At 35.9% G+C, this 17910-nt stretch overlaps 1 protein-coding gene across 1 annotated transcript in view; it reads left to right on the top strand.

The window, feature by feature from the left end:
- Positions 1-15461, top strand: part of LOC111861986 (modular serine protease) — a 42145-nt gene extending 26684 nt beyond the window's left edge. Inside the window, exons 8-12 of the mRNA XM_023846996.2 lie at positions 3008-3172; positions 8781-8902; positions 9883-10059; positions 12460-12616; positions 14972-15461. Coding sequence (XP_023702764.1) covers positions 3008-3172; positions 8781-8902; positions 9883-10059; positions 12460-12616; positions 14972-15159 — 809 coding nt within the window. The 3' untranslated portion in view covers positions 15160-15461. The remainder of the gene's footprint in view (positions 1-3007; positions 3173-8780; positions 8903-9882; positions 10060-12459; positions 12617-14971) is intronic.
- Positions 15462-17910: the final 2449 nt, after the last annotated feature.

Below are 17910 nucleotides of genomic sequence, written 5' to 3'. Positions count from 1 at the left end.
CAGTGGAGGGCTCTGGTGAGCATGGTAATGAACCTTGGGGTTCCATAAAATGCTGGGAAATTCTTGAGTAGCTGCAGAATTGGCGGCTCCTCCAGAAGGGCTCAGCTCCAATTGTAAGTAAGTAAGCAAGTAAGCATTGGCTGCACTATACATTTTTGAAGTGATCTATTTTAATAAAAATATAAAAACTTTATGGCAAAAAATGTGGACATCCATAATTACAACATGCGAAGAAAAGTAAATTTACAAGTAAATCATTGCAATGTATTGCAAATACAGTTCTTTTTTTTTAAATAAGGCATTATAAATATGGGTTCACCTTGTATAATAAGGTCCCTGAGTAGATAAAATAAAAAAAAAGAATTAGCTCTTTTAAGAGGGACTTAAATCCTTTATGTTGAAACATTCCATTTATTCTGTTGATGACATATATTCTGAAGTGAGTGTGTTTGGGGTCACGTGGTAGCTTAGTTGTTTGAGGCACTATGCTACAAACCGGAAGGTCACAGGTTCAAGTCCCAATGAATTCATTGGATTTTTTCAGTTGACCTAATCCTTCCAGCCGCACTATGGCCCTGGGGTTCACCCAGCCTCTAACAGAAATGAGCACCAGGAATTAATTAAATAATTTTCTTGGAGAGTAAAGCGCGGCCGATGTGTAGGGCTGACAACCTTGGTGCCATCTATGAGCTGATTGTTTAGATAATGTGGGAACCTCAATGTCTCACAACCCTATGGGAAACCATGGCCCATTACAGGGATACCTTTACTTACTTACTTTATATAAATAGATTTTTACTAGTATTCAAAGGACGGGTATGAAGGTAAAAAATTAAAGTAATTCTTGGACTTAATTGAGGACAGTGCCATGAAGACATGTGGATGAATGGAAGTATAGCTACACCCATTCTTAACCTCAGCACTGGATGGAGGTGTGTGGTTAGGTTTGTGCCTTGTCACTAAAGGTATGGTATAGAAAATGTGTATAAAATTTAAGAGTATTCTGTCATATGATTTTATGCAGTATCTGCCTAAAGTGCATAAACTGAACGCATAATAAGGGAGTCAAGTGTCTTCAGTTTGTTCATCCATCAGCATTGTTCAGCTCAAAAACTACTCCGTGAATTTTTATTAAATTTTAGTATTTGAGGTCTTCATTAAAATTTGTGACATGAATTTTTTATGTCATGAGTTCGAATATAAGAATAATATTCAAAACAATTTCAAAACACAATTCTAGATTCAGGTTTTAAATCTGTAATTTCTGCCAGCAAGGAGATTAATGTCATCAGGAAGGAGATTAATATATCTTGGTATGTGGGGGAAGAACTTTGAAACACAGACATGCACAATAGCATCCTCATTTCTTTCACATACGAGTACTTCATGACAGTATAGGTAGGAAGTGTTTGATTCAAGGATAGTTTGACACACTGAGTAAAGTCTCTCCCTCTCTCTTTCTTTCACTTCTGTAACATGAATTTTCAGCCAACAGTTAGTTAATAGAAATATAGATTTATCAAATCTAAGCAATAGAGTTGCTTCAGAGTTCTTCTCAGAGGGATTGTGAAGTAAATCTTGAGACCTGTCTTATCTGGAAGACCTAGTATATGAAACTATAATTATGTGTTACAGCCAATCAGATTTTAATATGATTTCATAAATGACATTTATGTGATTTTGACTTAGTTTTCCCCTGTATAAGCAATTTGATGATCACTCATTCATTCACAGAACTGAGCTGTTCTTGAGAAGCAACCAATAGTGTAGCTACTCAAGAACTTCCCAGCATTTTATGGAACTTGAAGGTTCACCGTTTTCACAAGAGCCCTCTACTGGTCTATCCTGAGCCAGATTGATCCAGTCCATACTATCCCATCCTATCTCTCTAAGATCCATTTTAATATTGTCTACCCACCTATGTCTTGATCTTCCTACTGGTCTCTTCCTTCTGGCTTTCCCACCAATATCCTATATGAATTCCTCTTCTCCCCATTTGTGCTACATGCCCTGCCCATCTCATTCTCCTTGACTTGATCATTCTAATTATACTTGGAGAAGAGTACATGTTATGAAGCTCCTTTTTATGTAGTCTTCTCCAGCCTCCCATCACTTCATCTCTCTTTGATCCAAATATTCTCCTTAGTACCCTGTTCTCAAACACCCTCATTGTATTTCCCTCCCTTAGTGTCAGAGACCAAGTTTCACATCCATACAGAACCACAGGCAAAATTATAATTTTGTATATTGTAATTTTTATGTTTTTAGACCGCAGAGGAGAAGACAAGAAGTTCTGGACTGAATGGTAGCAAACATTGCCTGAATTCAATCTCCTCTTAATTTCCTCCTTTATGTGTTTATGTGTATATGTATATGTGTAAGGGGTGTAATAAATTTAATGCTTTCAGAGATTTGCTCAATACTTGACTTGTATCCAAGATCTGACACTTTGCTTTCTCATTATGTATCATATTTGTAGTTACAGTAACAGTTGTCTGTTAGGTTTTTGCTGTGGCTGGTGTCATACACAGAATGAAAGCACTGTTACTGTTGATATGAAGCATTCATATTCTTCTGTTATGAAACTCTTCTCTAAGAAGAACAAAATTCTGGTATAATTTTTGTTATCAATGAGAACATAATTTATTGTCAGTCTCATCTAATTGTAATAATTATATTATGTAACCTTGAGTGAGAACTATATATTCCATCTCAGTGAATGTTTGCAGTGTCAATTAGAAAGTGTTCACACCAGTGGAACAGACTGGTGTACAAGGCAGGGTGAGCAGCTATATAAGAAGATGGACTGTGCAGAGAACCAGCAATATTGTTAATAGGCTAGGGTACTGAAAATACTAGGCCACATTAGTAATGGATATAGGACATCTTACATCATTTCACAGGTTTCTATTGTCAACTGAAAAAATCTGTGCCATGGTCTATGTTCAGCCTCTAGCCCTGTTGTAGTAGATACATACACATAATTTTTAATTTTATGTTCTTACAGTGTGTGGGAAGAGAAATCCTAAAGGAAGACCATTTATTTCAAATGGAGTGGAAGCCAAAGTTGGTGAATTTCCATGGCATGTGGGAATATACAGATATTCTGCTAATGGCACGCTTCAGCAAGTGTGTGGTGGTTCACTTGTCAATCCAAGCGTAGTACTAACTGGTACGTTGATTGTAATTTCTCATCTGAACCCCAAGTTTCTTTCAGAAGTATATGCTTGTTGGGGGGATTCTGTAATGTTGTCAATATCTTGACTATATAATGTTGAATGGTATAACGACTGATGAGATAGAAAGGATCTGGAACATAGTGATTGGCCTAATGAATATACAATCCAAGTAAAATGGTTCTGTAATGTATTTTATTAACTCATTTTGAAATTTCATTCATTCATTATGCTCTGAAAGAATAGAAAATGTATTTCACCATTCAACTTTCTGTACCGTGTAACCATGCATTTGCTCACCAACCAAGATCAAACAAAACCTTAGCCTGGCCACTAGCCTAATTATAGGAATAAAATTTATAGGCAAACTTTATTGGATACATTTTTGTTACATTTGATTTAAAGTTAGTTTATTTGTGCCAGTACAGGGAAAAGCAATGATAATGAATATTCTTATGACTTGAAATCTTAATTTTATGGACAGAAGAACATAACTGGATTATTTGTAAACATTCATGTTTTAGTAGTATTTTACGTCAGCTCACAGGTTGTTGTCAGTCACTCTAAATTAACACATGAATGCTCACTAGCACATCTATAAATCTGAATATTTCTTATTATTATTCTCAAAATTCAATAAAAATTCCCTAAATTATCTTCGAGTCGTTGAAAATTTCTACAACTTTTGATCAAGTAAAGGGATGTGAGGTGGGTAAAGCATGTAGCATGCATACAAGTGATGAAAAATATGTATAAAAATTTACTTGGAAAATTTGAAGGAAAGAAACCACTTGGCTTCTTAGGCATAGATTGTAGGGCAGGTTAAAATGTGTGTTAAAGAAACAGGCCCAAAGTGTGATGTGAACTGAATTAATCTGGCTCAGATACAGTCCAGTTGCAGGCTCTTGTAATTATTTTAGTGAATTGTAGTGAATTCAATCGGATGCTATTGATAATTATACTCTTCATGCCTGTTATTGTAGAAAACATGTATTGAAGGGTGGTGTGTGTATTTTTGTTAATGATAATATATTTTCCTCCAGTTTCAATCTGGAGGCTTACTGTGTTGACAGAGACATTGAGGTATGTGCTTTTCAATTAAACCTTCTGAATAATAAATTTTATATATTAACAATTTATAGGTCACCATCTGGGAATTTTTCTAAATTTATTAATTATTTAGAGCAAGCTTTACAATTGCTTTATAATCCTAAAACGGATCTAATAATTTGTCAGGACATAAATATAAATTATTTAGAAGAGTCAAATAGAGTCAAGCAACTAAATGCCCTACTTAAAACTTTTAACTTGATAAACATGATTACCTTTCCCACTAGATATATGCCATCAATAATATCTTTATGGATACTTCTAAAGATAGAAATTTTTTTGTCTCATCACTACACAGTGGGTTGTCTGATCATGAAGGTCAGTTACTTACCATAGACCTCCCAATATTACATAAAAAAGAACGCCATACTTTGTCCTATAGGAAAATTAATAATTTTACAATTGCTGATCTCCAAAAGCAATTGAGTTTTGAGAACTGGGATGATGAGTTTGGTGGGAATAATGTGAATCTCATATTTAATTCTTTTTTGAAGACATATTTGAGAATTTTTAACTCAGTTTTACTATAGTAAATAAGCATATGTCATCAAAGAGAACTAGTATAAATTGGATTACACCTGGTGTAAGAAACTCTTGCAAACACGAAAAGGATTTATACTTAATGATGAGAAAAATGACAATTTACTTATAAAGGTATATTACAATAGGTATTGCAAAATATGTAATAAGGTTATAATTGCAGCCAAGAAAATGGCATACGATAATTGTATTAAAAAGTTTCATAATAAATTGAACACCACCTGGAAAATCATCAATACGGAGACAGGCAGAACTTCAAAGCATGAAGATACACAGTACTTAAATGAGAAGTTTAACAGTCAAAATGTTGCTGAACAAATTAACGATTACTTTACTTCTATTGCAAATAAATTAACTAATTCAGTAAATAGTAAGCAATGTAATGCACCAGCTACTGGCTACTTGTCATTTATGGAACAGGCTATCACAAATAATTATCCTACTATTCGCAATAAATCATCCATGATAAATGAAATTGAAAAAAATATTAACTTGTTTAAAACAAAGGATTCCTGTGGCTATGACCTAATACGAGGGTCGTACTGAAATCATGAGCAACAATTTTTTGTAAAGTAACATGCTTTATTATTGACAAACCAAATACACCACCTCAATCTACAGACCTTTCTTTATTTTTCCACATAATCACCACTTCTTTGTACACATTTCTCCCAGAGTTCTGGGAGTTTGAAGAATCCCCTTCTGTAAAATTCCATTCCAGTCATTTGAAGACACTGATGCACTGCTTTGTGAATTGCCTCCCTTGTCTCAAAACGTTGTCCATGCAGCTGGTCCTTCACAAATCCGAAAAGATGGTAGTCAGAGGGTGCCAGATCAGGGCTATAGAAGGGGTGTGGAAGAACTTCCCACCCCATCTTTGTAATTGCTTCCAATGTGAGGCGAGCCGCATGGGGGCGAGCGTTGTCATGCAGGATGAAGATGTTTCGTCCCAGACGTTTATCACACAATGCACAACGGAGCTTGTGCAGCGTCTGGACATAACAAGCAGCATTGATGGTTTGCCCAGGTTCCAGGAATTCGGCCAGAATAAATCCCTCTGCATCCCAGAAGTCTGTGCCCATCACCTTTGCAGCCACTGTCTTTGCCTTCTTTTTTTTTTTGGAGAATGCAAATGCTGCCATTCCATACTCTGCCGTTTTGCTTCAGGCTCAAAATGGTGAAACCAGCTTTTGTCACCTGTCACAATACAGAGCAAAAAATCATCGCCTTCATGTCGATATCTCTGCAGCAGTTCTGAGGTGATGGCTTTTCGCTGACCTTTGTGGTCAATAACCGCGGGATCCAACAAACACAAACTTTCCTATAGCCCAAGCTTTCAATCATCTCCTGTACTGAACTGTGCCCTATTCTAAGTTTTTCGGCTATTGTGTCAACAGTCACACGCCTGTCATCTTGAATGATCTCATCCACTCTTTTCTTGTTGTGTTCAGTTGAGGCTGTTCTTGGACGACCGCTCTGAGGCTCATCTTTGATGCTGGTGTTCCCATCTTTTAATTGTTTCACCCATCTTCGAACACTGCTCGCACCCATGCACACACTTCCAAAAGCACGCTGAAGTCTGGTGAATTTCTGCAGCAGGGATTTCCTCTTTCATAAGAAATTCGATGACAGCATGCTGGCGAAATGACATATTGTTGTCGGCCATTTTGTTAAGGGTGATACTGGTCACGTGATGCAGGCTATTGACATCACAAGACACTCAAGGTTAACACAACAGCTGGTTCCACCTACCACCATACTCTCTCTCATCTTCTGTTCCCAGGTGCATGCAAAAAAAGTACAACCAAGTATCTCTGAGAATGTTAAAATTGAGTGCACCCTACATAAGTTCACCTTTAAATCACATTTGCAACAAAATAATACAATCTGGTTCACTTCCTGAGAGACTAAAATACCCAGTAATAAAGTCTCTCTATAAAAAATGGGATAAATCATTAATATCAAATTATAGACTTATTTCTTTGTTAACATGTTTCTCTAAAATTGTGAGAAAAGTAATGTTTAATAGACTCATGAATCATCTTAAAAATATGCAATTCTAAATCCTAATCAGTATGGTTTTAAAAAAAAATTATTGATAGACAATGCTGTTAAATAAAATTTTTACTGCGTAAAATAATAAAGCAAAAGTTAAGGGAATCTTTTGTGATATTGAGAAGGCTTTTGACTATGTCAACCACAACATTCTTATACACAGATTGGAAATATATGGAATTACGGGAGTTTCAGAGTACTTGTATTCTCAATACTTAAGTTATAGATATTAGCGTGTGTTTCTGAAAGATAACTCAACTCATTATAATTTAGTATCAAATTGGTCTGAAAACTGACATGGTGTTCCCCAGGGCTCTGTACTGGGACCTCTTTTGTTTTTACTGTATATCAATGATCTCCCCTTGGCCATTAGTGGATCAGCTACGTCCATTCTTGTTGCCGACGATAAAAAACTTGATATTCTAGATACTAAACTAAGTGCAAATCTTCAAATAGTTTATAATTGGTTCAAATCTAATTTATTATCTATTAATTTTTTAAAGACACATTGTATGCAATTTGTGAAAAAAAAAATCTGTATTAACTGAAACCTTACTTTTATAATGTAATCTCTGAGGTTTCTCACTTTAAATTTCTTGGTCTGGAAATGGACAACACATTATCCTCGAATTTGCATACTGACAGTATTTTAAACAAATTAACCAGGGTTTGTTATATGATCAGATCAGTCAAACCTTATATGTCTCTTTCATCACTGGTAATGATTTATTACTCCTTATTTCATTCTATATTATCTTATGGTATTATATTCTGGGGTCAATCTACCAATAGCAAAAATACTTTTTATGTTACAAAAAAGAGTTGTTCATTTAATGACAGGATATGGAAGTAGGATCTCATGTAGGGATCTTTTTAGACAGAGATTTTACCATTGAAATCTCAATATATTTTTTTCAATCTTTGTTGTTTGTTCTAAAGAATAGGAATCTTTTTATTACTAATTATAATAGGCATAATGTACAAACCAGATATTGTGAAAATTTATATTTTCCTACTTCCTCTATGTCATTGTATCTAAATGGTGTGTACTGCAATGGCATTAAAATTTTTAATAAATTACAACTTGAATTAAAAGAGCTTGTACAGATGCCTAAAATTTTTAAGAGTTCCTTAAGAAGATATGTGGTGTTGCACTGTTTTTACAAACTGGAGGAATTTTATTGTATAAATGGTTTAACCCACATCCTCACATCCAGTTTCTTTGATGCTTTAATGGCGTATTATTTTCTTAATATTTCCAAAAATAATATAAATTTTCATATAAAAATATGAAAAAATGCAACAAAAACACATTTTCATAGCCCAGTGAATGAAGCTGATGATTCGGTGAAAGGAGATTATTTCTTGATGTGGATTGAAATGAAATGTGACACTATATAGTAATGGACCCTTGTACAACTTTAGTTGAATATTCCAAAATAGGGTTAAGACCTGTGTTAGTATTTATCTTCCCATCTATGCCCAAGTCTCTCAAATGGTCTCATCTTCAGATTTTCAGAGTAAAAATTTGTATGCATTTCTGGAGTTTTTCACACAAAAAGAAAGCAATTTAAATAAAATGTCTGATTTAACATCATCTTCTAATTAAGATATCCTGTAGGTTTTTGAACATAATATATATTTTATGTTGAAAAGTGAAAGAAGAAAGTTATTGACAGTACTGTCTATTATAATCTGGTACTTGGTGATTTTTACTAAAATAACACTGTTATAAAATGCTGCAGGCAATCTTTTATGTTAATAAGTAGTGTATAAAGGACAAAGAAATAAATAAATGGTGTACACTACATAATTGTACAGGACCATGAACAGTGCCTTGTAAAGTGTGAGAACATTGTTAGTGATAAATAATATTAACATGTGTATTCACTATTTCAGCTGCTCATTGCTTCTGGAATGAAGCCTATGGTAGAACCATGGACAAGGATAATTTCAGAATTGCAGCTGGAAAATATTACAGGGACTGGAATATTAAAGATTCTGAAATGCAGGAGCGGCAGGTATGAGAATTCAGTTATGGCTTCCAGCCTACCTTCTGCATAAAGTTCATGCAAATTACAGGTGTACATTTTACCAAGCCATACATACCAGTACTCTGTATTTCTTCACTTTGTTATGTGCATGTCAATTCATTTACTAGGTTTTATTCTTTTTCTTCATAACATTTTCAAAATACAAAGTGATTGACTGTGGGCTTCATAATGGAGTTCGATTCCTGACAGGAGCAGGGGCTTTTCTATTTTGTATCACATCCAGACTGGCTCTGGAGGACTCACCCAACATCCTATCCAATGGGTACAATTACCTCCAATTAGTGATGATGTTAATAACTTTACTTTTCTTCTTAATACCAGAATACAATACAGAAGACAGTTCATGAAGTGCACAAGTGTTGAGTTCCACAAACCCTCTTAGAAGTCAAATTTTACATGGACTTTTGTCATTTTATATATTTTGATGGTATTCTATATGCAAGAAATATAACCTAACAGAGATTGTTATACATAAGCACACATACTCCGCCATGTAAATAGTCTCCTTACCCACTAACACAAATATCCACATGCAATTTCAATTTATTTTTGGAGGTCTTTACAGAAACTCACATTTGTCAGTCAAGTCATGTGTAACCTGAAGAGGTTCTGTATATCAGGAGAGAGGTACTGGCATGTGTATTGGAAGAGGACTAATAAGAATCGCCTATTCATAGAACTAAGCCTCCAAGACCAAGAATTAAGGCTCTTACTGTTTCAGATTTGCACGGAAGTTTATAATGTAGAGATTAGCACATACAGCCTGTGATGCACAATAAATTCCAGAACCCAAGATACTCTTTGTTGCGTTGCAGTTTAGGGAGCTTCACAATTTAGATTTTCTATTGTATTTTTACAAAATGTATTAATCAATATCTAAAATAAATTCTTTTGTTCACAGACAGAGATGGATTCATACTTTTACTAAGTCTGTATTTTGTTCCCAGTTAAGTGAGATCATAGTGCATGAAAATTATAGAGGACGAAAACTGCACTTCACCAGTGATATTGCCCTGGTGAAATTGAATGTCTCGGTGGAGCTGACTTGGGCAGTTCTTCCAGTATGTGTTGACTGGAAAGATGAATATGAGCGCTTCCAACTGAGCAATGGAAGTCTTGGGGTTGTAAGTTTATATAGAGTTTAAAATTTCATATTATTTTTCTATATACTATAATTTTTTTATAAAAAAGGATGTAATATTACAAATAGAATATATTAGCCTAAAAAGGAAGAACCATAAATTAAACTTAAAGAGATTAGTAACTGAAGACTGTCCAAGCAGATGAAAGATTTTGAATGTAAGCAGCTACATTCTCTATGACATTTGAGGTTCTTATACCATTGAGTTTGAACATGATGATATTCTAGTGTGTAATGCCATGTAGTTCTAGTAGATAGGTACCAGTGTTTCAGAGGGACCTGGTGACTCACTCTTAAGAATTACTATCTATGTACAAAGCTATGTGACAACACATCCCAGAACTGCATTCTTGTATTGCAACTATTAATACAGACAAACACACCCAAACATGCACTCATTATCAATTTATTTGTTCCAAGAATCAGTATTTATTGACACAACCTCCAGATATAGAACAAGTCAGTAACTATTAATATACGTAGGCAAGTCAAATGAAAACCTTAAATATTTTTTTAGTATTTTTTATTGTGCACAAGTGGTACAAAGCTGTATCACTTTTCAACATAATCTCCCCCACGCTCAATGCAAGTCCTCCAGCGCTTACAAAGTGCATGAATTCCTTTAGAAAAAAATTCTTTTGGTAGTCTCCGCAACCACTCATGCAACTCCAGTGCTTACAAAGTGCATGAATTCCTTTAGGAAAAAATTCTTTTGGTAGTCTGCGCAACCACTCATGCACCGCGTGGCGTACCTCTTCATCAGAACGGAACGTCTTTCCTCCCATTGCTTCTTTGAGTGGTCCAAACATATGGAAATCACTTGGGGCAAGGTCTGGTGAGTATGCAGGATGAGGAAGACACTCAAAATGCAGGTCATTGATTGTCACAACTGTTGTACGGGCAGTATGGGGCCTTGAATTGTCATGTTGCAAAAGGATACCTGTGGACAGCAATCCACATCGCTTTGATTTGATTGCAGGCCGAAGATGATTTTTAGAAGATCTGAGTATGATGCACTGGTGACAGTGGTCCCTCTAGGCATGTAATGTTCCAAGATGACACCTTTTTCGTCCCAAAAGAGAGTCAGCATAACCTTCCCTGCTGATGGTTGTGTTCGAAACTTCTTCGATTTTGGAGATGAAGAATGGCGCCATTCCTTGCTTGCTCTCTTCATTTCCGGTTGGTGGATGTGAACCCAGGTTTCGTCCCCAGTAACGATTCTTGCAAGGAAGTCATCACCTTCTCGTTCAAAGTACCGCAGAAGTTCTTCACAAGCATCAGTACGTCAGTCTTTCAATTCAGGAGTCAGCTGCCGTGGCACCCATCTTGCAGACACTTTGTGAAACTGGAGCACATCGTGCACAATGTGGTATGCTGAGCCATGACTAATGTTTAAACTTGCTGCAATTTCATTCAATGTCACTCAGCGGTTTTCCCTCACTATGGCTTCAACTGCTGCAGTGTTTTCTGGAGTCACAACTCGATGTGCCTGACCCGGATGAGGAGCATCTTCCACTGAAGTCACACTATTTGCAAACTTCCTACTCCATTCATACACTTGCTGCTGTGACAAACATGCATCACCATGCTGAAACTTCATTCTTCAATAAATTTCAATAGGTTTCACACCTTAACTACACAAAAACCGAATAACAGAATGCTGTTCTTCCCTGGTGCAAGTCTCAAGTGGGGCAGCCATCTTATACTGGTGCTGTGACGGTGTTTGTGCATCTGCACTATGCTGCAACCTACAGGCCATTCTGCACACTGTTTGTAGCATGCTTACCAACTTACAGGAAAATGGCGTGAAATTTCGATTTTTTATTACAAATTTAAGGTTTTCATTTGACTCACCATATTTATCATAACATAAAACCATAACACACTCACTTAAGAATTAAAAGGACATAAATTCATCAACGGAATAAATGGAATGTTTCAACAGAAAGGATTTTAAGTCCCTCGTAAAAGTGACAACATTCATGCAGGTGCATATAGATTATGGCTAATTTTATAGGTCATATTTCTTCACCACATCAAAAGATAAATATTTTTTATTTTAAAATACTCTAATGTTTTCTCCAGTTTGGATTTCTGCAAGTCCTTTTTACATTCTCATATGTGTTTATAAATTTACCTCCATCATCCACAGATTTGAAATATCACATATATACCATAAAAGAAAACGTCTGTCTGCTATTTCTTTCACATTCTGGTCCAATGATACCTTTGTAAATATTAATATTTGTTTATCTGTATACCGCCCAGTTGACTTCCAGATATCTCAGTTCCGGCTTGAATGATATTTTTGTAAATAATACAGTAATTCTTACTTTGCTTCATGGTATCTTTAAAATTACCTTCCTTTCTCATTGATTCGCAGACAGTTGGCTGGGGCTACACACAGAATAATGAACCAAGCACAGAACTGCTAACTACGAACTTGCCATATGTAGACTTCCAAACTTGCTGGAATACCATTCCAGAAACATTTCAGTCCTATGTTACTAGAGACAAGTTCTGTGCTGGCTACCAGAATGGTGAGTGTTAGATACTTCGTATCACAAGGTACATATTAAAATCTAGACAACATATATAATGTGCAGGTTGTTAATATGTCTGCCATATGCACTTTAATTTGTGTTTACTTTCAACATGGTCCCAGAAATTAAAAAAAAAAAACCCCAGCAAATCCAGGGTAGTCTTTTGACTCTTCAAGCATGATTTCAGAAGTGATCATGAATGTTATGATTCAATGTTTGACAACACAGTAATCACTCTTCAGTGTCCTTATTCAACATAATAATTATAAGATCTTACAAATCTTTCCGTCTGCTCCATGTACACTGTCTTACTGGATGTGTTAGTCTCTTACAAGACCAAAATATGGCCATTCCTTGGAGTAACTCATTTGTGCTGGCTGAGGCTAACAAATATTACTATGAGTTCCCTTAGTCCCTTGAAGTAAATGCCAACGCAGCAACATGAAATAAGTCACAAGTGCCTCTTTCCAAATCCTTACCTAATGGCCATTAAAGGCCATCTTTCCTTATCTTTTGAGTCTATAAAATCTCTTCAGTTTAAACCACGTTAAATAATCAAAAAAATTCATCAACAGATCCATCACTCTGTCAACAGATATTGCAGTCAATATTGTGATGCTCTTAATTAAGTGCCCCTTAACTTCATAACATGACTGTACAGGCAATATATGTTTAGTAATTATAACACTAATATAGTATGGTCCATAGTAAAGTAGCCTGAAAGATGGTATAACCACTTTGAGTGCATTTGTGCAGGATACACATTTTGCTAACTGTCAGAGAGGCTCGTTAATTCTCTTGCACCTGGTGATGGGTTAAGTAGCAGCAAAAGTTTAATGTGCGAATCTGTAAAAGTTTTACCATGGAAAATATTTTTGTTCATATGGAAAATGCCTCACTGGAATTCAACTTTTAAGGTGGTTAGAGAAGCATATGAACTTGAGTCTGGAAAATGAACCCTACTGAAATAAACAATAAATTCTGAGAAACTTGCAGCATGCTGTCACTGTTTGAAGGAAGCAAAGTTCAGGAGATAAGGCATACATCGGCACATGATTCTGTTATTGCAGCATATAGGGATAAAATCAAAATTCTTCCATTTATTGTTGTATTTTGTAATATATTGGTGTATAATAACTCACATTTTGTAATCACTGTTCAATAACAAAGAACAAAGAGCATGTACTCCATCTTCTGTAATAAGAAGGGTGCGTCATTATTGTATAGTAATGTGGAACATTATGTCATCATTGGAAAATTATTAGAATATACTGTTATGTGTGCACCCATTGCTAGGCAATAGGTTGGTAAACAAGGTCCCATGAAGACAGATTCTTGGTAAACAGTCCGTTGCTAGGTTATGCAATAATTCAGACAACAGAAGAAGTGTTTTCAATGTAGTCCATGCCATGGCCAGTGCTAAGCAACAGAACTGTAAACACATCTACAATAATAGGCATTTTCTGTGGGGTCCATGCCGAAAGTTTGTAGGAGACAGTGGAGGTCATTTGCTGTTAGTCATAGCTGAGAAGCCATGAGTCAAGGACATGAAGCAGTCACAGAAATGAGGTGTGAGGATTCAACTGTGAATTGTTAACAGGCAATGAAGACTTTGTGTACTCTAGTTACAGTAATCTTGAGAGTGTAAGAACTGATTGTAATTACAACAAGTGAAGATCCAGTAAACCAATTCACCAATCCAAATCCATGTCTTAGTCACTGAGACACATGACAATATTTTAAACGTATTTCCAGTATTCATATATTGATAGAAATTTCAAACATATGACTTTTCTTCTGTAAGGTTACCTACATAAAGTATGTGCCCTAGTTCTTAGAGTAGATGAACATTACTGTATAGTTACCAGGTGTCTTTGATTTAGAACCTGACTCCTAGTTTATACGTCTGGTACTTGGTGAGAAGGGCTTAAGTCAGAAATCAATACATAAGACGTAAGATAACTGAAGACCATACTAACAAAATCCATGAGACTTGTATCATTGCTCAAGGAGGCCACTTTGAATATTTTTTCTGATGAGCAAGCTTGAAGGGCTATAAATCAAAAGGGAAGCATTTCTGCACCCATGTATATATGACCATTTTTCATCTTTAGATTAACAGACACACGTCTAGAGTTTGGTCAAGCTTATATTTTATGCATAAGTAAAAATTAATAAAAATTTTATTGAAACTCTTCTTAGCAAATACTAAAGATCTGACTTTTGTTCCATGCATTGTTTTCCTTTTATGTCTCATAGATATGCCAACTTTTGCTGAAGTTACATGCTATAGATGCTTTTCAAATGTGAAATGTTACTTGAATGTTGAGTTGCCTCTTTACTGTCCTGCAGGTACAAGTGTGTGCCCAGGAGACAGTGGTGGAGGAATAGCATTTGAGAGGGATCAGAAATATTATTTGCGTGGAATTGTGAGTGTGGGACTAGTGCCAGAAGGGGATGCAAAATGCTTCACTGATCAGTACACTGCATTCACAAAGGTGTCAGATTTCCTTACATGGATGGAAGACAATATAAGATGACACTCATATATTCTGATGCCATGTCCAATTGGTGAAGTAGGTGTCCCCCACTTTCATGACTCCAAATGTTGTGCCTTTTACCTTATCAAATATATCTTCTGACTTCTCACCACCATGTAATAATATTTTCTCATATGTGAAATGTAAATGCTGTACAATGGAAGTTAAAAAATTCATTTTAATTAACTGCAGTCATATATTTAATGCTACAGAAGTAATCTAGTGATCGAAGATTATATGTGGTGTCATGTATATACATACTGCTATGTAGTAAATTTGAATTTGTATGTGGACATAATTAATTAATTCGTTTCATTTCATCAGTAATCTGTCATACGACAGGTCCACAGTCTCTTCCAAAACAGTTCCTCCGCTTAATGTGATCTAGAACTTTCTCCTCCAAATAAAAATATCCTCTTCTGTCCCCAAGGTCATCCAGCATCTTCTTACGTCTTTTTCCTTGTCTTCTGGTCACATACATGGTATCTCTGTTTTTGGAAACAGACTATCCAGGAAAAGTGATAATGTGGTAGTTTTTCCATTTGCTTTACACATCGCAGTACAACAGCCACTCAAACCACTCTGGTCATGCCTCTTGCTATACGAACTTGAACCATCTCGAGCATCATTTGCTCTGCTTCAAGTCGCTGCTGATGATGCTGCTTCTGGCATCAGTTTTTGGTTTTCGGTGTCTCTCTTCGTCTGATGCCTACCCTTTGACCTGTCCAGCAAGGGAGGCCCTGCCAGTAGCTACGCTACCGCTGGTATAGCTCTCAGGGTCCTTGGCATACTCAAACCCCCTCACCACGTTAAGGTGGAGACACCAACGAGGGGATCAGCATCGGATCTCTCCTAGGGCTTAGGATCGACTGACTCGTGTGCAACGGCTGTTCACACGAAACCCTTCTCCACATCAGCACTCAAGACCCTCTCTTGAGTATTTGCTACTACCACCAAGATCTGCACCGCAGCGGCTCCAGGTGGGCTCACGCCCGGACCCTTCCGCGCTCACCGCCATGCCTTCCTACTTGCCAGGGCTTCAGCATCAAAGCCCTGCCTTCCGGCGGCCGGGTATGGTCACAGAGCTTTAGCGCCATCCATTTTCGGGGCTAGTGTTTTGGCAGGTCAGTTGTTACACACTCCTTAGCGGATTCCGACTTCCATGGCCACCGTCCTCCTGTCTTAAGCAACCAACGCCTTTCATAGTCTCCCTTTCCATTAATTAATTAATTCAATAGTACGTGAATTAATTAATTAATGGAAAGGAAAATATATCCTAAGCTAGTGCTTTATTTCTTTTTTACTTATTCTTGTTTTATTTAATGGCATTTTAACTGCTGATATTATGTAGTGTTGAATTAAAGGCTGGTTAGTTTATAATAAATTAGAATGTATATGGGGGGGAAAAGTTCGTGGCATACTTTGCAGTACTATCCCCCCATACATTACATACAATTCTCCATATGTTGAGGCTCCAACTATTCCATTAATTATTGGGCCACCTATACAATTTTATAATGAAACATTGAAATTTACTATTTGTCGACGGATACGTATGTAAAGTGGAACCAACGACTGATTCGATGTTAAAAAACATCAATCAAATTTTAATTTCGTTTTTTATATATTACTTTTATTAGTTTTAAATAACCTACTTATTGTATTCTTATTGCAAATTATCTTAAATGATTTATGACATTGTATAAAATTTTGCGTACTGCAGTTCAGTGGTGTACGTTTGTTGAAGTGTGTTTTCCTGATAGTGGCCACTAGTGGCCGAAACATGTAGCAGAACTATATCTGGGCATTGTCCTTGAAGTTCTTTTATTGTTGCGTTGTGACAGTCAAATAAATAAGTTGTATATATTGTAACACAGCAGGATGTATGATATGAAAATTAGTCTTAAAGCTGTATATTATGCGTATTATCATTCATTTGTGAAATATGGAATAATATATTAGGGAAATACATCAGACAGTCTCAAGGTCTTTGTTATGCAAAAGAAAATAATAAGAATAATGATGGGAGTGGGCCCAATTCATACATGTAGAGATTTATTTAAAAAGCTTGACATACTACCAATCCTATGTGTATATTTGCTCTCATTGATGATATTTGTTGTTAATAATTTGGTTAAGTTTCAAACCAATAATTCTGTATATGTCATTGGTACCAGAAGGAATGACCACCTTCACATACCTTCAACACATTTATGATCCTATCAAGCTACTTAATACTGCCATCATATCTAAGTTTTAAAAAATGATAAAAATAAATTTAGGTTTGTTTTACAAAATTATTTGTGAAGTAACTCATTTTGTTCTATCGATGAATTTGTCGAGCATGCAAGGGGCTCAAAAGTTAAGAGTTGATAGATGGTCTGTGTGCTTGTATTATACATTGTTGAGACTTGCTTGTTGTAAGTGTGGCAGTATGTATGATGTCTGTGTTTGTTATGAATTTTAATATGTTATAATGAAACTGTATTGATGATATGGCTGGCCAGTATGTGTGGAATGGCAAGGTCTGAATTTGACAGTGGTTTTTCCATGGCCTAGGTGTGTTATCTTGACAACTTGTGCTGTCTGCATGAGGCCTGATTATATATTTTATTGGACCAAGGACGTATGATGTGTAGTCATCATGAATTTGTAATGTGTGACATGTTTTATATCCAGTCATATTACGAGATGACTGGATCCATGAAGTGAAAATAAATGTAAATCTATATTTAGCTGTTAACTTACAAC

The sequence above is a fragment of the Cryptotermes secundus genome, unplaced genomic scaffold (genome assembly GCF_002891405.2).
Source record: "Cryptotermes secundus unplaced genomic scaffold, Csec_1.0 scaffold181, whole genome shotgun sequence".
Classification (NCBI taxonomy): domain Eukaryota; kingdom Metazoa; phylum Arthropoda; class Insecta; order Blattodea; family Kalotermitidae; genus Cryptotermes; species Cryptotermes secundus.
The sequence above is the reverse complement of the archived record's forward strand: the minus strand, read 5'-3'. Positions and strand labels throughout refer to the sequence as shown.